General features: G+C 39.4%; 1 protein-coding gene across 1 annotated transcript in view; it reads left to right on the forward strand.

The window, feature by feature from the left end:
* The window catches only part of CFAP61 (cilia and flagella associated protein 61), a 263,247-nt gene that overhangs the window by 27,517 nt on the left and 212,140 nt on the right, over positions 1-23,590 (forward strand). Inside the window, exons 7-8 of the mRNA XM_012757361.2 lie at positions 7,791-7,926; positions 18,782-18,944. Coding sequence (XP_012612815.2) covers positions 7,791-7,926; positions 18,782-18,944 — 299 coding nt within the window. The remainder of the gene's footprint in view (positions 1-7,790; positions 7,927-18,781; positions 18,945-23,590) is intronic.

Raw genomic sequence — 23,590 nt, forward strand, 5'->3', positions numbered from 1 at the left:
GAAGGGTTTGGGGGTGTAATTATCCTTCAGCCATTTAGCTAGCAACATATTCAGAACCGACGAATTAATGCTGTAGTCCCCGTCCTGTTTCTTTGATTCACCCATGTGGAAAATTATACTGTAATCTGCCCTTCTACTCAGATACTAATTAATGAAGTTACTCTTCTGTATTTTTCATAATACCTGAAATAAAGCATAGCTACTTCCAGACACACCTTTAAAATCTACAAGCGGGCATAATTGATCATTGGTGGCAGATTTGAGATGTTCTCAGATTTAGAAACTATTGGTGTGGTCTTTCTGGGGAGACCTATCTTTTTCAAGTCTTCGTGGGAGTGGGGAACGTCTCAGCCAAAAAAGGATTATGTGCTTTCAGACAGTATTGTGCAATAACTAAAATTTCCCTTAATGCAATACCGCTTTTTTTTTTTTTTTTTTTTGCTGAGAATGGTGGCTAACCAAATTGGCTCAACACTATTGCTTTTTAAAATAGAAGGAAAAAAATTACTTCTTTAAAACATAAGATTGGAAGTTTTTAAATATGAACTTTTTGCCTTTTAAGGAAATTATGAAGCATTTGATAGCCTCACCCCTTTTAAAAATCCACTTAAATTTGACTTCTGAGCAATTTCATATGAATGGACATTCTAATGCTCAAGTTATAAATATCCTAAATCATTAAAAAAGAAGGGGTAGAGCAATTACAGAATTTCACCATTGATCTTCTTGAGTCCTGGTAAGTGACCCCGCAAATAGAGTTTAGTTAACAGTCTACCTGGAGCCATGGTATGCCATGATAGACTTTTGGATCAGATCCTGGTGTATAAATGGTGGGGCCTTTTATAGGCCTTACATGTGAAGTCAAAGCACATGGATCATTTGGGCTTAAATTCCTTCATAATTTTTAAAATCATGACATTTTCTAGGGACTAGAAGCTAAATGGCTATAAAACCCACTTTATTGTTTCCCGTACTTCCTACCTTCTTTCTAACTTTAATAGCATTATTTTTACATTTTTAGGATTCACAATATGTTGTTTAGTCTGAGGATTTTCCTCTATGCAAGAATTCAATGTCCAGTTGTATTCTTTATGTTATGCTTTATTTGGCAATTGAAAATGGTGTTATTTTGGTCTTTGTCTTGTTTTCTTTGACCCGCAGTCTAATCTTTTCTTGTAAAACCTATTTAAAAGTTATGCAATGAAATTCTGCATAGAGTTTAGAAATGATGGATTTGATTTTCTTAAAGAAGACCACTAGAGGGCACAAGAGATCTTGGAAAGAAAAAAGGTGCTTTGTTTTACACATCTGAATAAAAAATCTGTGCCAACTGTAGGATCACCTACCCCATGTTGGTAAAATGTTGGTTTAACCAGAACATGCTGCATTCTTTAGTGCTACCACTAAATTGGATTCTTGATGTTGTTTTTCTTTCTTTGCTGGTTTCTTAAAATATGTACATATGGCATTTGAAGTGATAACAGAATTACTTTTTCAATGGCACATTTTTAAATCTAGCTAATGAAATGCAAATCCTCTCTGGATATGGAAAATACCATCAGACAGGAAAAAGAAGGGTATGCCAATATTCTAATGCAAAGGTGGCCTGCTGCTGCTGCCGCTGCTGCTGCTGTTACAGTTCTTAAGTGTGAACTTTCCATTTGTGACTTCGTAATGGTTTCTTTGCTGGCAAGGAAATGATACACACCTCCCTGACTCAGAGGAAGCTGGCCTACTGATTTTCTACTAGGATTGTAATTATATAGTAGAGCAGTCTGGATGCTGAGGTAATGAAGTAATCTTAGGATCTACATGTCACCAGGCTGTTAGGAAAAGTTCCAAGGGATCCCAGGCACCACAAATGCTTGGAAAGCCCAGCTAACTGACATAGTAGAAATGACAAGTAAGTGTATTCTTTCTTTCTTCTCACCTTCCAAGAAGCCAGTGAGAGCCACCAGATCATCCTTAGCTTTGCCATCTCCTGGGTTTAGAAGACACCCATTCCCTAAGTGAGGTGTCCTTGAGCGGCTGTTGATATTCTTAATGTTTAGATGCATCTCCATTTTTGTCTGGCAGAGTTTTCAGAGTCTAATGGGTATTTGGATACCTGAGGGATCAATAAGTCTTTATGAGATGGAACTTTTTTTTCCTCTAAACAAGTTGAAATAAGATAATGGATTACATTAACAGACATATCATCACTCCCTCCAAGCCACATTCTGAATGGAAGATATAAAGGAACTTTGCTCTTCAGAGAATTGTTCTATTTCCATTGCACTTTGTATTGATGAACTATAACCCTTGCCCAGTCACCACCATTGGAATGCTGCACTGCACATTCACGCCAGGTACGTGGCTCTGTGGTGCCAGACTCGCAGACAGATGTGGCTTCCCTTGCATCCAAGGCTGCGCTCATTGCCTTACTCACAGTGCTTACGTTTAAACATTTTACTGCATGAATTGTTTCCCGTAGCTGGGGTGTTTTGTTTCTGTAGGGCTGGACTTTGTCATATGCCATTTGAGACTATGTGAGGCTGATGTCATACTTTATCATTAGCTCTTGGGCTGATGCAAGATCATAAATTATCAATTACCCCAAGGAATGCATTTAGCAGAACAAGTTCCTCTTTATCCATTTTGGGAAAAAGCTTAAGGGAGAGCCTCTTCAGAACTCTAAGATTTGGGTGTTTTTTTCTTATTTTTCCCAGAAGAACTAGTATTGAGGTATGATTACAGATAACTTTGTTAATGGGCTGCTGAGGGCTCATGATTTGGCCTGGAGCCTTGTCTGTCTGAACCTTTGTTTTTGGTTTTTACATCCATAGAGTAATATTTTTGTGTCTATCATGTAAATAAAAGCCCATGGTACGCAGTTGACTTTGTGTGATTGCTGACTTGATTCATTTGATGATTAGGATATTGAATTATTTTTCTATTATTTAAAATATTAATAAATATTGATGCAACATTCTATTTTTGGCAAAATGTTTGAACCTGGATTTATTGGGTATTTTCTTCTCTTAGAATCTTTTTTATTTTTTTAAGCCAGTATCATCAAGGACTCTTCTTACAGAGAAAAGCCACTTCCTGTTAGCAGCACACTTTTGGCAGGTTAAGTGGAAAAGTGAGTTGTTCCTGAAAGTCAGTGGAATAGTCTAGGCTCTTTCAGCTGAAGTTCTGAGGGCTCATGTGGAGAGCAGACACTTGCTGAGGGCTTACCATGCACAGGGAGTGGGCTTAAGAGCGTTGGTTTGTGTCACCGCATTGCATCCTTATAGCTATTCTTGTCCCCACTCCTTTTGTAGATTAGAAAACCAAGGCTTAGTGTTGAAGTGACTTGGCCAGTTTCGAAATCAGTAGGGTCAGAAGGCTAAGTAGAGTGGTGGTGGAGCCACCAGCATGGGACTCTGGCTTCAGCTGTCCTAGATGCACCCTCTCAAACTTAGCAATTGTGCCCCTCTTTGCTGTCAGTGTATGTGGAGCCTCTTAGCAACGTCCAGCACAGGTAAGGGCCTGATCCATGTTGGCTGTCACTGTTGGGTTGCATGCTAAGAACCACTGTACAATTCCTTCTCGGTGCCCAAAGAGCATATTACCTGGTTGGGAAAATGCCACACCTTGCCATAAGAAATTAACACCAGAACTAGACAATATGAATCCCATGATGATCCTCTCACTGGGTTCCTGGGAAGGGATGGTGGAAGGGAAGAGTCACTGGAGGATGTGGGATGGAGGTGAGCCTTGAAGGATGCTGGGATTTGGGGTAGGCAAAGTGGTCGGAGTGCTGGATAGGAATAGAAGTGGGAAGGAGGGAAGATGGTGCGGTCCCCTTCTAAGGATAATAAATAGATCAACCCATGTCATTGTTGGTGATGAGGGTGGAAAGATGGAGGCAAAGGACCTTGTACCCATCCCCCAAACAGTGGGGAGCTTGCAAAAGTTTTTTGAGTAGAGAAAGCAGAGTTTTGGGTACAGTAGTGTGCCTGTGGTCTCAGCTACTCAGGACACTGAGTCAGGATCACTTGAAACCAGGAGTTCAAGGCTGCTCAGAGCTATGATTGTGCCTGTGAATAGCCACTGCACCTGGGCCTAGGCAGTGCAGCAATGTAGCAAAAGCCTGTCTCAAAAATATATATATATTTTAAAGTATTTGTTTTGTGCTTACCTATTGGGATTAAAAAAAAAAAACAAGCAGAGTTTAAGATTAGTGATAGTGGATGGATCACAGAGTTTATACCTGCAGTAGCTGATGGAATCCAAGTGCAGGGATTCAGGCTTCTATAGTAAGAAACTGTCATTCTGCCCACTGATTGTGGATGTTCTCCAATTGTTCTTTTGGGTCTTTTCTACCTAAGTAATAATAATGATAACGATAATAACACTTATATTCTTAACATTATCATTTTTATGACACATGAGAAAACTGTGATGTAGAGAGGTAAAGTACTATGCCCAAGGTCATAGTTAGGACAAGGTAGAAACAGGATCGAGACCCAGGCAGTCTGACTCCCAGCTCAGGCTGTGACTGCTATGTGGTATAATTTTTTTCTCTAATCTTTTCAAAAGAGCACCATAAGATTTTGATGTGCTTCTGGTGGAGTCTTGGTATACCTGACCGCAGGTGACTGATGATAATGCTAAAAGTGATCACATATGCACAAAAATAGCTGGACAAGTGGTCAAGGACTCCTTTTTAAAAATTAGTGCGGGGCTAAAATAGCTTGAAAAATGACTGCAGCATCAGAAGTACAATCGTGTGCATTCTCAAAACAGTCGGTGTTCGTTCCTGGCTCCCTGTTTTAGTCTCATCACTAGAGATTCCCATTGATGCCCTGGCATAACAGAATAAAACTGTTCAGCGAAGAAAATATTTGCATTCTACACAACTGATAAAGGGCTGATAACAAGAATCTATATAGAACTTAAGAAAATTAACAAGAAAAACTCAACCCCATCAATAAATGGGCAAAGGACATGAACAGAAACTTTTCAAAAGAAGTCAGAATAATGGCCGGCAAATGTATTAAAAGTGCTCAACACCTCTAATCATTAGGGAAATGCAAATCAAAACCACAATGAGATATCACCTAACTCCAGTGAGAGTGGCCTTTATCAAAAAAGTCTCAAAACAAAAAATGCTGGTGTGGATGTGAAGAGATTGGAACACTCTTAACACTGCTGGTGGGACTGCAAATTAGTATGACCCCTGTGGAAAGTAATTTGGAGATATCCCAAAGAGCTAAAAATAGAAATACAATTTGATCTAGCAATCCCACTACTAGGCATCTACCCAAAGGGATAAAAGACATTCTGTAATAAAGACATCTGCACTCGAATGTTTATAGCAGCACAATTCACAATTGCAAAGATGTGGAAACAACCCAAATGCCCATCAATACATGAGTGGATTAATAAAATGTGGTATATGTGTACCATGGAATACTACTCAACTACAAAAAACAATGGTGAACTAGCACCTCTTATATTATCCTGGATAGAGCTTGAGTCCATCCTTCGAAGTGAGGTATCCCAAGAATAGAAAAATAAGCACCACATGTACTTGCCATCAGATTGGTACTAACTGATCAACACTAAGGTACTCAGGTGGTAGTAAGATTCACTGGGTGCTGGTCAGGTGGGAGGGGGATCGTGGGGATGGGTAAAATTACAACTAATGGATGTGGAGCACTGTATGGGGGAAGAGCATGCTTATAGCCCTGGCTTGGGCAAGGCAGAGGCATTGTATGTAACCAAAATGTTTGTACCCCCATAATATTTTGAAATTAAAAAAAAAAAGAAAGAAGCTATCAGTACTTCACCATTAAAAAAAAAAAAAAGACTGTTTGATGGTGATGACATCAGAGCCAAGTTGATAGTAAAAAAATAAAAACTGGTTATCTGGACAAGGACTCCTTGCTATCTCTCCTTCCAGAGAGGGTTGACAAGAGGTTAACAATAAGATTCAAGCTGGGGAGTTTGGGGGAAGGTCCCCCCTGGCTGTTATCCTCTGTATTTTTTCTTCCTTGTACCATGGTCTGTTGGCCAGCCCTCTCCTTAGCTATGAGGTTTCATAGAGCAGAGACCTGGTTTTTCAAATATATGTATTTCTTCCATCAAGATACTTTTTGTTTTTGATGAAAAACCAACATTATTCCAACAGTTATGCCTGTGTCACCAGAGATGAAGGTTTCATCCTGGGAGCAGGTGGAGATTTTCATCCAGAGTGCATGGGGTCATCCAGCTTAAAGCATTTGGGTTCAGGGAGTAGGGCTATTACAGGTTCAGGGAATTGTTCCTGCAGGGGTTGGAGGAGTGGCGGCAGGGCTGGCTGGACGGTGACCTCTGGCCCCCAAGCCAAGGACTCCCCTCTCAACTGTTTTACTTCCTGCTATGAATTTTCAAAAGAAGTGTCAAGATAAAGGAAGGCTTTTGAAGTGTATTGTCAGCTTAGCATAGTGTGTGAAGGCAGGGCTTATGTCAGCAAACCAAAGCTTGTATCATGGCTCTGTTGCCAACTATTTCTGTTGTCTCAGGCAAAGCATTCCTCATCCCTGTGAGCCTTGCTCTCCTCCATCTATAAAGTGAAGATAGCAATGCCTCCCTCGCAGGGTTGCTATGAGAACTATTGCAACAGAGATCATCTGGCTACAGCTGTGAGCTTGATGTACAGACTGATCATTCAGTAGATGGAGCTGCTATTAATGTCAAAGAGAACATACTAGAAAATAAAATGAGATGATGGAGATGGCAGAGTAATGAAATAAGGTGGGGGGAAATTAAAGGTTAGTAGCCAAATCAGATATACTAGAAGAAAAAAATAATACAGATCTGGAACAGGGAAAGTAGCAGGAAAAAAGTATAAGGACAACCCATATAGGTAAAATAGGATACTAAATTCACCAAAAAGTGTACTAAAAAGAAGAAAAGAATGTTAAATATGGTAGCAAAATGGAGTCCAAGAGCCAGCATCATCGTGCTTCAATAAATCAGATTCTTGCTCCCTACCCTCTGCTAGTTGTCCAGGTTGCTGTAAATGGTCCTGAGAATGGAAATCAAGGTAGATGTCCCCAGGATGGTGAGCAGAGCTTCATTACCCTCACCAGCATTTTCCACTCCATGGGGAAAAAAAAGTATAGCAGTGTCTCAGGAATAAGGGGTACCGTGCACCAGTGTTTGAGAAATTCATAAACAAGGTTAAGTATTGTTTATTATAGTGCTTCTCAGAGTCTTTAATATGTAACTGTGACACTCCAGGAGAGGGCCTATAGTAAGTTATTGTTTTTAGGTATTGGAATTCTTTAATAGGGAGATTCTGGGGACAATATCATAGAAGTAGTATTCCTTGGAACACTCTTGGGAACCGCTGCCCCCAGCTTCTTGTCCTTCGGTCCATAACAAATGCTGCTCTACATTCCATACCCAAACATGCTGATTACGTGTTCCTGCTGCCTGGAATGTTCTATTTTCAGGTTTCAAAATGCCTTCCTCCCCTTCTGTTCATTCAGGTCTTAGCTCAGATGTCCCTCTTGACAGAGGTCCTCCCTGACCACTTGATCCTCTCATTCTCCATCCCAAAGCATGTATCACTATTTGAAATATTTGAAAATTATTTAAATTTCTTACATTTTTATTGTCTGTTTCTCCTATTTAGAATGTGAGTTCATTCCATGAGAGTGATGCTATATCTATCCCTGGCACTTAGAACAGGGTCTGGCATATAGTAGAGGCTATGTTGAAGGAACAAATGAACGAATGAACACTGAACTTAATTAAGCCTTTTGGTTCAACAGGGTGGAAGATAACGATGACCTTATGCCAGTATTTATGCGCTACGACACATCAATTCTGAAGGAAACTTACGGCGAATACTTCCTGGCTGAATTAATAGAGGCCCAAGATGAAGAGAATCATGCTGTTGTGTGTGAGGTTGGTGACTGATCCACCTGGGGACACCCTTAGTGAGAGAAATGAGAGAAATGAGTGATGCTGCTCCTGGTTTTGCAGAGCATCCCTGGAGCTACCACCCCCCCCCCATTCCCTGCCTCCTTCCTCTTCCCTACCCCTTATCCCCTCCCCCACACCTTCTGGGTAGCACACCAGGCCAGCTTGTGAGCCTTGGTGTCACCCCTCTCCCCGGTGTTACTGGCTTTAGGCTTTCTTTTGTGAGGTCCTTTCAGCCTACCCAGGCTGCTGTAGATTCTTTGCCCTATTCCTAGAGGTAGGGGTTAGAGTTAGGGGAAAGGAAAAGATCCTCCAAAGGATGTGTAAGGGAATTTCTGAGGGTCCCGAGATCTAGACATCAGAGATCACAAGCCAGTGTTCTGCTGGCAGATGGATTTTGTTTGAATTAGAAAGTGGTTAATTTGTTTTACTTTTTGTTTTGACGTAGTTTCACACTTATAGAAACTTTTTAAGTACCCAGATGTTAACATTTTACTCCATTGCTTTATCATTCACTTGCTTGCTTTCTCTAATTTACATACACACACACACACACACACATAAAAATTTTTTCTGAACTATTTGAGAGTAAGTTGCAGACATATTGCCCTTTTACCTCTAAATACTTGAGTGTATATTTCCTAAAAACAAGGATGTTCTCTTACATAACTATAGTACTCTGATCAAAATCAAGCAATTACGATTCCTACAATACTATTATCTCATCTACAGACCTTATTCAGATTTACTCAATGTTCCAATAAAGTCCTTTATGGCATAAATAAGTCCAGGTTGTTCATTACATTCAGCTACCCTGTTTCTTCAGTCTCTTTTAATGTGGAATAACACCCTGGTCCATCTTTATCTTTTGTGATGATTGCATTTTTGAAGAGTATAGGTCAGTTACTTTGTAGCATGTCTCTCAATTTGGATTTGTTCAATGTTTCCTTATGATTTGATTCATGTTATATATGATTAAATTTTGTTGAATTATGTACTAACATAAAAATTCAGAAAAATGTATATAGCAATTGAAATGTCTAGCTTTTCTTAAAAATTCAGATCTGGCCTATTGGGCCTGAAAGAACCCACATCCTCATTCTTCATGTACTCATTTCTCATTATTTGCTAAAACTGTAAGAGCTGTTTAATGTCTATTACTTTTATTGAAACTTGGAATCAAAGGTTCTCTTATTTGGGTAACAAGAGAAGTCTGAGGCTTTATTCTACATCAGAGGTTCTCAAACTAGGTGCATATGAGAATCACCTGGAAAACTTTTAGGCTATCCAGAATATATAAAGAACTCTTACAACAATAAAGAGACAAATAATCCAATAAAATGTGGGCAAAGGATTTGAATAGACATTTCTCAACCAATAAGCACATGAAAAGATGTTCAGCATTAAGGAGATGCAAATCAAAACCACATTGAGATACCATTTTACTTCTGTCAGGATGATTATAATAAAAAAGAAGGGCAATAATAAGTGTTGGCAATGATGTAGAGAAATTGAAAGCCTCATACATTGCTGGTGGGAGTATAAAATGGTGCAGCCATTTTGGAAAACAGTCTGCCATTCCCTCCAAAAGTTAAATTAAATGTAGAGTTACCATTTGACCCAACAATTTCATGCCTAGATTTGAAAACATATCCACACACAGACTCACTAATGTTCACAGCAACATTATTAATAATATCCAAAAAGTAGAAATAGCCCAAATGTTCATCTACTAATGAATGAACAAAATGTGGTGTATCCATACAATGGAATATTACTAGGAAATAAAAGAGAAGGAAGCACACTGATACACGCTACAACATATTTGAACTTTGAAAACATCCTCAGGAAAACAAGCCAGACATGAAGGACACATATTGTATGAGCACATTCATATGAAAGCCTAGAATAGGCAAGTCCTTAGAGACAGAAAGTAGACTAGTGTCTGGAGGGAGAGGGAATGGGAAGTGACCAGTAATGGGTATGGAATTTCTTTGGGCGTGGAGGAGATGAAAATAAATTAGATAGTGATGATGAGTATACAACATTGTGAATATACTAAAAACCACTGAATTGTATACTTTTTAAAGGGTTATTTTTATAGTAGGTAAATTACATCAATTTTTTAAAATCCTGATGCTAGGAGAGCACTCAGGCCAATTAAATCAATCTCTTGGGGTGGGACACAAGCTGTTTTTTTTAAAACGTCCCCAGATGATTCCAATATGCAGTCTAGGTGGTGAGCCACTTATCTACGTGATGGTAAAACACATCTGGTGAAGAATGAGATGAATTTAGAAACATATGGGCATTAGTTTCTGAAGGGGAGAACAGCCCTTAAAAATTAGATTCTGAAATACTACATTGAAAGGATTTTATTTTTATTTTATTTTTTAGAATTTTATTTTTCATATTTAAGTTTGTGCACTGTCCTTTAAGGACTTGCTTTCACATATTCTCATTTGGACATTAGCTTCGGGCTAATGATTAAGGAAGGGTCAGGAAGTATTGGGCCCAGCAACAACATTTGGGAAAATTATGTCTTGATACACCTAGACAAAAACTACTGAGAAGTAAAATGATTCCTACAGTAAAATGATTCCTAAGGACCTTTAATGACCAAACTGAAACCATCCAGTTTAATCAGGTCTTTGTTTTTAGAAGGCTTTTAATTCTTTGGTTTCAAGGTGGTAGTTTCACCCCAAATCACTTGAGTTAGTGCTTATAGAGAAGCTGTAGTGACCTCTTCCCCCATATGTTTCACACTTTCAGTGTGTGTGAGCAAACATAGGTGCAAAGCTGCAGGCTGAAAACTGCAGTCCCAACCCAGCAAGGGTCCTCTGGTGACTCAGAATAGGCAGAAGGAGTCCAGCCTGATCTCCTTCCAGAGGTCAGGCTGCCTCAGGCATCAGAGGCTTTGTGTTCTGTGGAGATGAGTCCGTGGACCTCGATCTTAATACGGAGGGGCACAAACAGGACCTGTGAGCCGGGATCTGGGAGGAGCCCTCCAGTCTGCACTGGGCCATGTCTGATGTCTGAAGCCTTTTGGGATTCAAGATCAATGCTGTTACTACCCTCCCACCTGCCTCCCTGGGGGGCCCTTTAAGAGCTCGTTGTGGCTCAGGAGAGCTGATTATTAAATCCTCAGGAACTTTTCAAGCTGCTTGTTAACACAGCCATTATTAAAAATTAAATTATACAAACTTACAGTGTAATAAATTACATTAAAACAAAATTAATAAACACTCAAGATTCATCACTTCTGCTTATTTTACTGTTTTTTAAATTTCAAAATATTAAGGGGGTACAAATGTTTTTGCTACATGGACACCTTGTATAATGCTTAAGTCAGGGCTTTTAATGTGTCCATCACTAGAATAGCATTCATTGTACTTTATCAGTAAGTTTTTACTCCTCACCCCCTCCCACCCCCCCCACCTCTTGGTTTTCAGTGAGCTTTATATCTCTTTGTGCCCATGTGTGCCCATCGTTTCACTCCCATTTATCAGTGAGAACATGTAATATTTGTTTTTCTATTCATGAGATACTTCACTTAGGATAATGATCTCCAGTTCTACCCAGGTTGCTGCAAAAGACATTATTTCATTCCTTTTTGTGGTTAAGTAGTATACACATATACCAAATTTCTTAATCCACTCATGAATTGATGGGCATTTAGATTGATTCCACATCTTTGCAATTGTGAATTGTGCTGCGATCAACATTTGAGTGCAGGTATCTTTTTGATAAAATGATTTATTTTCCTTTGGGTAGATACTTAGTAGTGGAATTGCTGAGTTGAATGGTATGTCTACATTTATTTCTTTGAGGAATCTCCATACTGTTTTCCATAGAGGTTGTACTAATTTGCAGTTCCACCAACAGTGTATAAGCATTCCTAACTCTCTCCATCTATGCCAGCATGTATTGGTTTTTGACCTTTTAATAATAGCCATTCTGACAGGGGTAAGGTGGTTAAAGCCTCATTGTGGTTTTAATGTGCATTGCATGATATTAGTGATGTTGAGCATTTTTCATATGTCTATTGGCCATTTGTCTATCTTCTTTTGAAAAACTTCTGTTTATATCTTTTACCCACTTTTACTGGGGTTGTTTGTTTGTTCTTGCTGATTTGTTTGAATTCTTCGTAGATTCTGGATATTAGTCCTTTATTGGATGTATAGTTTGTGAATATTTTCTCCCATTCTGTAAGTTGTCTATTTACTCTGGTTATTATTTTCTTTGCTGCACAGAGGCCTTTAAATTTAATTAAGTACCATTTATTTATTTATTTTTTGTTGCTGTATTTGACTTTGGGATCTTAATCATAAATTCTTTACCTAGGCCAATATCTAGAAGAGTTTTTCCTATATTTTCTTCTAGAATTTTCTAGAGTCACATTTAAGTCCAGTGTTTCTCTACTGATTTTCTGTTTCATGATCCGTCCAGTTCTGTGAGTGAGGGGTTGAAATCCCCAGCAATTACAATGCTACTGTTTATTTCTTGGCTTAGATCTAGTAGAATTGCTTTATGGATCTGGGAGCTCCTGTGTTAGGTGCATATATATTTAGGATTGTTATTCTTCTTGTTGAATTATTTCCTTTACCATTATATAACAACTATCTTAGTCTGTTTTTACCATTGTTGATTTAAAGTCTATTTTATCTGATATGAGAATGGCTATACCAGCTTGCTTTTGTTTCTATTTGTATAGAATATTTTTTCTGGCCCTTTACCTTGAGTCTGTGCAAGTCCTTACAAGTTAGATGCGTTTCTTGGAGACTGTGTATACTTGGGGTGTGTTTTTTCATCCAGTCAGCCAGTCTGTGTCTTTTAAGTAAAGCATTAAGACCATTCACATTCAGTGTTAGTATTGATACATGGAATACTGTTTTGTTCATCATATTGGATGATAACTTGTTGTTTTGTTTTCCCTGTTATGCTATTGTTTTATAAGAGCTGTGAGCTTTAACTTCCAGGTGTTTTTACACTGGCAGGTGTCTGTTGTGCTGTTTCATGTATAATTTAGTTCTTAGTATTTCCTGTAGGGCATTCTAGTTGTGACAAATTCTCTCAGTGTTTTCTTGTCTAGAATAGTGTTTATTTCTCCATCACTTACAAAACTTAATTTTTGCAGGAAACAGAATTCTTGACTGTTTGAGAAGACTAAAAGGGGAGATTTGGTGGTGAAAGTGGCAGCCTGGTGGCTCTTGGGTAGATCTTGCGAGGTCACCCCTGAACTACATCTCTACGTTTCCTTTCGATCCTTCTGGAATCTTCCAGATTTGTGTAGTGAGGAAGGGTCTCCCCCATCATGGGGAGTGGAGACTTGGTAAATGGAGGGAGGCCTGGGTTGGTGAGGATTGAGGCCGGAGATGGACTGGAGTTGGAGATGGAATTTGGCAGGAGGTGGGGGTGGGAAATAATAAAAAAAAGGAATAGATAAACACAATGGAAAAAAAAATGGGGCCCCAGTCCCTTCTGGTTTGTAAGGTCTCTGCTGATAAATCTATGATTAGTCTGATGAGTTTTCCTTTGTAGATTAATGTTTGCTTTTGCTGCTTGTAGAATTTCCTCCTTCATTTTGGTTTTGGCCAAGTTGATGACTGTGTATCTTGGAGATGTCCTATTTACTATGGATATTCCTAGTGTTTGATGACCATCTTGTATCTGGATATCTGAATCTTTGGTGATACCAGAGAAGTTCTCTTCAATAATTCCATCAAGTAGGTTTTCCTTTTTGCTTTTTCTTCTTCTCCCTTAGGGATACCTATAATTTGTATATTGGCTCACTTCACATAGTTCCGTATTTCTCTGAGTGATTGTTCATTATTCTTTATTTTCTTTTCTGAATCTTTGACTGACTGGGTTAGTTTGAGAGCCTTGTCTTCAAGTTCTGAGATTCTGTCTCTGCTTGGTCTAGCCTATTGTTGAAGCTTTCTGCTGTATTTTGAAATTCCTTAGATGACTCTTTCATTTCTTTAAGTTCTATTATATCCTTTTTTATGTTGTCTATCTCTTTAGCAAGTTTTTTCATTTGTGCCTGAATTTTTTTTTTTTTTTTGGCTTCTTTGTGTTTGTTTTCAACTTTCTCTTAAATCCCATTCATCTTATTTGCCATCCATATTTTGAATTCCATTTCTGACATTTCAGCAATTTCCTTTTGGTTGGGGTTTGTTGCTGTAAATCCATTGTGATCCCTTGGGGTTGTGTAACTAGTTTGTTTTCTTCATGTTGCCAGAGTTCTTTTGCTGGTCTCTTCTCATCTGAAACCTCTTCTGTCAGCTCAGGGCCAGTAGGTTTGCAGTGCACATGTTCTCCTTTGCTAGGACCTTTCCTACCTAATGAGAAGAAGGAGAGGTCCCTTAGATGGTGTTTTGTGACCTAGTCTGGAGATTGATACTGCAGGGGAAGGGCAGATGAACTGAGAGCCTATAATGCGGCTGTTCTGTGTTGTCCCATTCCCCTGTGATTGTCACCGTTCAAAGTGGTGCTGGATGCTCTTCGTGCAGAATGGTGAGTTGTTCCCCAAGCCACTGTTGGAAGCTTGGGTTGGGGGACTGGGTGAGCCTCTCTCCACCAAGGCTGGCATTGCAGGAGATTGCACTGCTCCATCTCCCCACAGTGATGACAATGGTAGCTGAGCAAGGCTATCTAGGCAGTGATCATGGATGTTAGGGCTACAGATGTTGGATCCAACCCAGTCTAGATGTGATGGTAGCTGGAGGCTAGCAGATTGCTGGCAGAGTGTTGAACTGTGGGGCGGTTCCAACCAGGCAGTCAGTGGGAGCAGTAGTGGTAGGACAAGGGTTCTGCAAGCAGTGCTACAGCCTTCAGGGCAAAGCTGCACTGTCTGGTGGCAGTACTAGAGCCTGGGGGGTGGGGCTTCAGGGCCTGGGGGCAGAATCATGGGATTAGGTGGCAGTACTAGAGCCTTGGAGACAGAGCTGTAGGTCTGGGCCATAGCACAGGAACCATGGGAGCAGAGCCATGGGGCTGAGTGGGAGTATGGGGGTTCTGAAGATTGGGCCAGGCAGCTGGGGCTCTCCCTGGCCCAGGTCCCAGAGGCAGCTGCTACAGGGCTTCTCAGGTGGCATCTGTGGTGCCCATTCTGCTCAAATCCCCCATGGGAGGGAGGGGTGCTCAGCTCCCAGTCACGGGATACAGGTGTCCTCTCTGCCTGCTCCCTCCTCACCTGGCTGGGGCAGTGAAGAGGCAGATGCAGCAAAGTCCTGTGTAGACCAGGTGCTCTGGACCTGAGAGCTCAGAATGGCATCAATTGCAGCACCTGAGAAATGGAAGCCACCAGGTCCCTGCTATGCCTACTATCTGGTGCAATGTCACTGCACAGACTCCAGGCAGCTCCCTAATCAGTCTAGAGGTCTGCAGTGGTGGTCGGGGTCCCCTCCCTCACAGCTTGGATGGCAGTGTCTGCAGGGGTAGTGTGGAGCCCTAGGGCTCTCTCCTCCTGTCCTTCCTGCATGTGGATTGCCCTCCATCCCAGGTACCTTATAGACTTGCAGAGTGGATCACCCCATCACCTTCTCCTTCATTCTCAGTGTCCCCCATTGCTTCTCCAGTGATTTATAATTCTCTTTGCAAGAAGGCCCATAGGTGGCCATCCACTTGGAACTCTCAATCCTCTCCTTGAGAGCAGCATGCACAGACTGCTTCTAGTCTACCATCTTGCCCTTCCTTCACAATTATTTTACTATTATCTATGTTTTTGAGGTTTGTATGTCTATAGTCTCTATATAGTGGATATGATATATAACAGCATGCTACCACATGAGTCTGCCCAACTACATGTTAAGTGACATTACTTTGGTACCTTTAAATTGGCCACCATGAGAGTATTTACACCACAGAAATCAGAAAATGCTACAAATCCAGGTGTTTTTCCCCTGAATATGATTCAGCCTTGCCAGTCACAGGCCATGCATGCAGAATGCCTGAGAGCTGTGCCTGTGCCCTGTGGGAAACCCTAAAAGCATTTTACATTTTGAGGACTTTCTTCAGCTTGATAGCTACTTTGGAGGGATTTTGAGTTATCACTTTACTACAAGTTCCTCATCACAACTGTATCCTGGCTTCCCTTGACATCTGGTGTTTACTCCAAGCTGAGGTTTCAGGGAAGGGACATTGGAGGCCAAGGGCAGCTCCTAAAGACAGATGGGCAGAGTGTCTGCCTTGGCACAACCAGGGCATGGGCAGCAGTGGTCTGAGTAAGCCCCACCGACCTGTAGGTGGCGAGAGTCTGCCAAGTCAGCCATGCACCTGGCATCAGAAAGAAAGGAGCAAAGTCAGCCATGATCACGAGGGCAGAACCCTCACTGTGGAATATTTTCACCCAAAAAAGGATGGGTGGCTGTAGGGCTTTTTGGATGGAAGCATAAATGATAAAGTATACACATGTGTGTAAGTGGACCTGTTTGGGAAGACAGGGCCACTATGAATATGGTTTTCTAGCAATCTAAACCTTATGTATCATCATGCAGGTCTTCATAGGATAAGCAAGAACAAGAAAACTTTCAGTTTTGTTCTCTAGTATAATTGAAGACACTTTGGTGATAGAAGGTACTTCTGTCACCTGGAAGATAGACAACAGCCTGCAATCAATGCCTTTTTATTATACAAATAAAACAGTCCATTAAATCTATTTTTTGTTTCAGAAAACACATGCACATACGTGCATTTGGATACTCCTGCAAAGTCACATTTTAGAACTGTATTACTCAAATCAGTTATTTGAAAGAAACCCAAAGGAAAAAGCAGACACTTCCACAATATGTCCTTGCTCTGTTATAGCTTATAATTGTGAACTTTTGTAAATTGTTACAACCCTGGTTGAATGATGGGGAATATAACAGGTTGTAGAATTGGAGAACGTTAAATCTTTGTTTCTAATGGCAAAACATGTTTTTCTCATTTTCATCAGAATGTGTGATCCATGCCATTTGAAATCAAATTCCAAACACAATGAGCCATTAGTGTAATAGCTCATTACTAACAGCGGTCTTATAAATAATACATTCTTATCATGCGCATGCAGCTCGCCGTGAAGCCAGCAAAAGGTATTTGAGGCCATCGAAGTTTCGTTGCGCCAGCGTGGCTGTAGATTAGAAGGACATCTCCATGTGAACCAAGATGGATGCCAATTTTCCCTGCAGAGAGTGAGGCTGGCCGTCTCTTTCTGCACATATGGTAGATGGATTGGTTAATCAGCGTCTGCTGAGTCTTGGGCCTAAAATTACAGAGAAGCCAGACAACCACAGCTAGGCAGCCTTTGTTCACGGGTGCAAACAAGACAAACAATCACTTGTTATTTGGGAAAAAAATTAAAATGTTTATTTTGGACTTTTATTAAAGTGTCAATGGCTTTATAAAACAGCTGTGTAAATCCAGACTTTTATAGCAAGTATCATGGGGGAGGGGCTGTAAAGAAAGGAATATGCATGGAAAATTAATTTTTAAAGATTTCCCCTTGTATTTCAGTATTAAAAAGAGAAAATAAATGGAGTCTCACATGTATTTTATAAACACATGTTTAAGAACAAATGATTTTTAAACTGGAAGACATATTTAAGAACAAATAGTTTAATACCTATTTTTTTTTCTGTGTCATTAAGACTGAGCATTATTATAGCTTGATTCTGTGCTTTAGTAAAGCATTAACCATTTTCTCTGCCTGGGCATTTATGGAACGATGCTGCATTATTGGGAAAAGGAAACGCCTGTGATTGTTGAGTTTTTCCACTTTCCAAATGGAATGATTATTTCATAAATAAAGTCTGGACAATTAAGGGATTGGACCCAGTAAATGCTGGTTTCTAATAACAACTGTCAGAATTTGCTTAAAATCTACTTAATAATCAATAGGAATTATTTATGTGCAATTTAAAGGACTATATATTCTCTTCCTTTTTTAAAACTTTAGATATTACAGAAAAGAGTAAAATACAGAATTATTGAAGGGACATGATAAGGAACTTCAATCATAGTCATCTTTCAATGTGGAATATGATAGGTTTAAAATCTGTTGTTAATTTATAATATCTTGGTACTAATAATAGGTCCAGATCAAATAGTTACTCATCTTTCCACCTGTGTATTCCTCATCAAAGACCTAAAATCACAGAGACCATTGCAACAACTTCAGAACCAAGTGTCTATTAGGATACTGGGAGGCAATGTGTTTGCAGATGAAATCCACCTGGTGAGCCAGCCCGGCCTGACTCAGGTTTATTTCACTCAAATGTTTCCCACCAAATCTCTTTTCCTCACATCTCCTCTCTGTCCTACCATCTGATCAGTAAATGAACGAATTCAAGAAAAATTGAAGAGTTTTTACCTGATATTGAGCTAGTGACTATGAATTTCCTCTGCAGTGGGAGCCAATCAGATAGGCATTGGAACAATGACCCATCTCACTGAAAACTGTGCATGGTGCAGGGGAGGAAAGTGAACCAGAGGGCGAGGCTTACGGCAGGATAAAAAACAAGACAGCAAATGGCAGAGTATATGGGGCAGGCAGGGGCATTTTCTGTGCAAAGGGGGCAGGTGTTAAGTTCCTATAGTTTCCCATCAAGAATGCTCTGGCAACTTCCCGAAATTACTTATGTACCTCTAGGATTGTCCACAGTGGTTACTCTTTGGACATTTGTTTGAGCATGTTGTGTGTTCTGTGCTTTATGCTAGACATTAGATACTTTATCCTGCCTTAAATATTTCAAAGTGCTTGCCAAACCTCCAACTGACCACATGCTGAGGGGTTGAGGAAGTTTCATGCTGAGAATCATTTGAAGTCTGATAGAGTAATGAGGTGTTTTGGATGTTTTAGGTGGAAGGCTTAGCTGTCGGGTTCATGAGCGTGTGCTCAAGAGTGAACCTGGAACTGCTGCATGCCTGCTTTGACTTGGGGCCTTTCCACGGACTCTGTTTCCCACATCCTGATGATGTTCTGGAACCACCACCACAAGAGCTAAATGTCCAAGGAAGTCCAGGTACAGTGGCTTTCACAGGGACATGACAGGAAATTAAATCCAAGCCTTATACACAACTCTGCCGTTTGCTAAGTGATAGAACTAAATAGGGAATTTTATATTTCCTTCTCCAGTCCCCTTTAAGGATGAGTTCCCATGACTAATCACATCCTTGTGCAAATATCTATGAGCACAGATAGTTAAAAGTGCACAGGTATAGTTAGCTTTGCAGCTTAAGGTTTCCCAAACTCAGAATGTTCACTTTTGGAATGTTTTGTTAGAGTAGATATAAGTTATGGTGAAATAATTACTAGTGTTTCAGGATTTTATACAACATACACACATACACACACACCCCAAGCCAAATATAACAAGGAAATATTTTAAATTAAGGACACAAGAAGTTCTATATGCTTTTAAGTCTTAATCCCAACAATTAGTGCTTCTATGTTTACGTCTTTGACAGATTATTATATAGCGTAGGTCTATTACAAATAGTCATTTTTAACTGGCTTAACTTATTTCTAGCTCTATGAAGTAATAGAATCAATTTTAAAATAACTTTCTATATCAAGATTTTCACTAAGTGAAATTAGGTAATGCCAAACTTTTACTTTATTTACTTTTAAATAATGTTTTAATTTAATAAGCCCTTACCACATGCACAGGTATCTTTGCAGTGTTTGAGTTCTTATAGCAGATAGATGCAGGCAGGCAAGTGACCTTGTGTACATTAATTCATGTCTCTAAACCTGGGTTTCTTCATTTGTGAGATGGGCATGATGGTAATACCTCTCACACAGAGGGGTTGTGAAGTTTCACTGAGATAAGCCATGTAAAGTGCTTTGGACAGTGTCTTGAGTAAACCTAATGTTGATCACCATTAGCAATTGTTATCTCTTTGTGATGGGCCTTTCACCTACTTGAATCTTCCCAGGGTAAAATCAGCGAATTTTGAATTGCTCTGCTTTCTCCTCTCTGAAAGATTATATCAAGGTTATTCAAAAATAGGAAGGAGAGCACTTTGGGTGGTGGCAGAGGATTTGTCAATCTAGACAATAGCAGGTAACCATTTGGCTGATCTTATCTTATCCCCTGGATGGGAAAACCAGGCATACGGATGTATAGACCTCATCAGAATATACACACTTTTTATAGAAAACTGCCAAAGCCGTGGATGGACAGGTGTTTCCCTTTTATACTGATGACAATACCCTTCCCAAAAGAGAGATTTGAGGTCACCATTGTTTGATAGTGAAGGCTCACTCATCCATGCTTCTTGGTGAAGAGATAGCATAGGAATGTTCCAAAGGATCTTTTCAGCATAAAACAATCTTCAGCCATAAGTTGTCATTGTCATTTTCAAATGCTCAAATTCTTCTTTGAAAGAAACTGTTTTTTTTTTCTCCCTTGTGGCTGTTGTTTTGAGAAACAAGTTGAAAAGATATAGTGTGTGTGTTCCTGAGTGGTTCTCATGCTGCTAATATTCTGTACATAGAATGAACAGAATATTCCTGTCTTAGAAACTTCATTGGAGAATGAAATTCAAAACTTAAACTGAGCCCTGAACTTAAAAACAGACATAATCTAGTATATATTTGTCTAGCAAAAGCCCACAGAGATACAGAAACTAAAAGAAGTCCTAATTCTCTCTACCTCCTTTAATATTTTTACTTAAAATCAGTTGATCTAATAAAGGATGGTAAGTAAAGAAAAAGGAAAACTTATCTTCCAAACCTTGTTTATTTTTGAAAATCAGCTTTATGTTCATTGACCCAAACATGATTCTTTATGAAATTTTTACCAGGGAGCTACTATTGTAGACTTACAAATAACCCAGGGACGGATTCACAAATCATCGATAGCTCATTATATCTAAGAAAAGAGTCATCAACACATTTTGCTGCCATCTTCCTATCAACAGCAACAAAGAATGAGGCTCCAGAGAAAATTCTAAATGTACTGTGATCTGTTACTTTTTTTCTGATGAAAGTCTCAAGTGAAAGCGAATATAATTCTCTAAAATGTGAACTGAAATTCTTGTTTCAAATAAGCAGACATCATTGTATCTCATCTCTTATATTTTGTTTAGCGCATTCTACATTTCAAAGGATTTTTATATATATTCTCCCATTTTATTCTCATACGTGATGTAGGAGAGTGAGGGGAGGTGAAGTTTGCTCCATTTTATACCTGCTGAACCTCATCCAGGGTTTTAAAGCTCATCAGTGGCTTACCCATAATGCAGACCCAGCCTCTCTCTGCTTTTGTGCAAGGTGACAGTCTTGGCAAGGCGACTTTTTATCTCGGATGGCTTTGACTGAAAACTCCAGTGATAGGTCTGCTACCCTTAGGGTCAATTTTTTCCACTTCTACAAGTTATTTAATGAATGATCACTTCAATGATTCATCAGTGACCTGCCCATGTTCCTCTGACTTTATTTTACGTGTGTGTGCTCTGAATAGCCTCTATCTGCCAGAATCTTCACCTCCGTGTCTGCAGGCTTTTCCAGAACCGTGGAAAGCCTCTTTGACCTGCTCAAGAGGCAGGCTGAAAGTGCCAGAAAATTAACACTCCAGGAGCTGACTTTGCTTCCCCGCCTCACATCCCTGCTTCTCTACTGGTGCCTTCTCTACCAACTCCCAAATAAGTGGTTGTATTTGAATCTTTGACTCAAGGTGTGTTTCCAAGGGAATCTAGACCAAGACGCTACTAGTTTGGTCTTTTCCTACCAGCTCTGAAAGCATTTATTCATACACAACTGATTGGAGTATAAATACCCCAGCTTCCTCACCCCTCAGGTGGAAAGACCCTGAGATATGAGTTTGGGGTGGTTTCCCAGGGTCCCAGCATGGGATTAAGTTCTAGCTGTCCATGGTGGTAATCCAAGGGATAACACAATTTTATAGTTGCTTTCCCTTCTCTGTCTCTTCCTCACTCTCCTACTGGTGCTTCCTGGAATCACCTTTCACATACTCTCAAATCCTTGACTGAGATCTGGTCTTTTCCCATCAGCTGTGAAAACTTGCACTTTTACCTCCTTTCAGTCAAAGCTTCCCAAGATAAAAAGTCACCTTGCCAAGACTGTCACCAACCCTTTCAAACAGAATAATGTTAAGACTCAACATTGTTAAACTCCTTTCTTTAGCTTCTTACATACATTATGATTAGACTACTGTTCTTTATCCTTTGAGCCTTATTAGAAGTTTTCAGTGAATCTAAACAGTTTAACTATGTACATTCAATTTGCATTTTACCTGAATAATTTATGTATGTTCCCAGAGCTATGCATTTTGCATATATAACCTTTTATACACTTGTAGACTTCTTTTTATGTACTAAACCTTGGGACTAAACTGGGACTTATGGGAATAAGTTCTAAGAATATAAATTTTGTCCAAACATAAGGAAAAACTATTCAATGTTTATGTATTTTTTTTTTATTTTTTATTTTTTTTTTTGAGACTTCTAGGAAAGACTAATGTTTATGTATTTTTTATTTAGTGGAGGACCTAGCTTAGAAGCTGCAAATTCCCATAATATTAGAAGAATTTATAAAGAAACAGTCATAAACACTTAAAAACCACTTTCTGCTTGTGTGGGAGATTATACTAAATAAGACCTAAAATCCCATTAAATGCTAAGAGTCTCTGAAAACTTACTGAACACACATAGGGATGTTCCATATGCCTGGACAGTTTATGAATATTTTTCTTCAGCGACAATAAAATGGTTCAAAACAATATTTTTTCCAGTTGGCCCCAGCACTGGCCTGGTCTGATGTTTAATCAAGCTGCGTCTTTTGTTAGCTACATCATCACAATGAAGATTTTGGAATCAAAATTGAGCTGGCAATTTTCTTGATGATGCATAAGGCAAAATAGGGCACAGCCTGTGTTTCCACAGCTGTATTGGCATCACTACATTTAATAGTTAAAATAAAAAAATAAAAAGCAAAACCCCAAACTTTTGTTCCTCATGTAGGCCGTTGCAATCTGGGCAGCATGAATCTCTGTTTTAAAAGACTCCTGCAAGCTTCAGATTTGTAAATCTCATTATGCACCCAGGGCCCACCTAACAAAGTCTCTGTAGAACTTGATGTGCTCCTTGGCAGGGAGAAATTTAATTTTGTATAACAGAATTGTGGGCTTTCAAAAGAATAACTAGTGTAGCCCCTTGTAACTAAGTCACCCAGGAAAAGTGTTGCTTATTATACATTTAAAAGGCCCTTTAAAATATAAGTTTTATGACATCTTCATGTAAAACATGGCAATGTTGCCTTTCAAATTTTTAAAAAATCACTCTTGCTGTCAGGAAATGCTTCTTTATGTCTTATTTAAATTTCTTTTCATTGAACTTAACATTCGCTTCTTTTTTCAGATTCTTTCTTCTTTTGGAAAACATCTGGAACCATTCTCTATGTGCTGGAGCTAAAAAACAATGGCTATATTAAGTCTCACTTATTGTATATTAAATAGTCCCAGGTCTTTTAGCCTCTCTTCCTAAGGTTTCATTTTATATTCCTGAATTCCCTTCTGTTTTACTTGATTCTTCTTTTATAATAACGTTGACTCCAAATAGGAATCAAACACTTCTTATAAAGCTTAGCAGTATTTCTGCCAACATATTTGCATTCTATGTCTCAGAACATTTATTTTAACACCCA

The sequence above is a fragment of the Microcebus murinus genome, chromosome 16 (genome assembly GCF_040939455.1).
Source record: "Microcebus murinus isolate Inina chromosome 16, M.murinus_Inina_mat1.0, whole genome shotgun sequence".
Classification (NCBI taxonomy): domain Eukaryota; kingdom Metazoa; phylum Chordata; class Mammalia; order Primates; family Cheirogaleidae; genus Microcebus; species Microcebus murinus.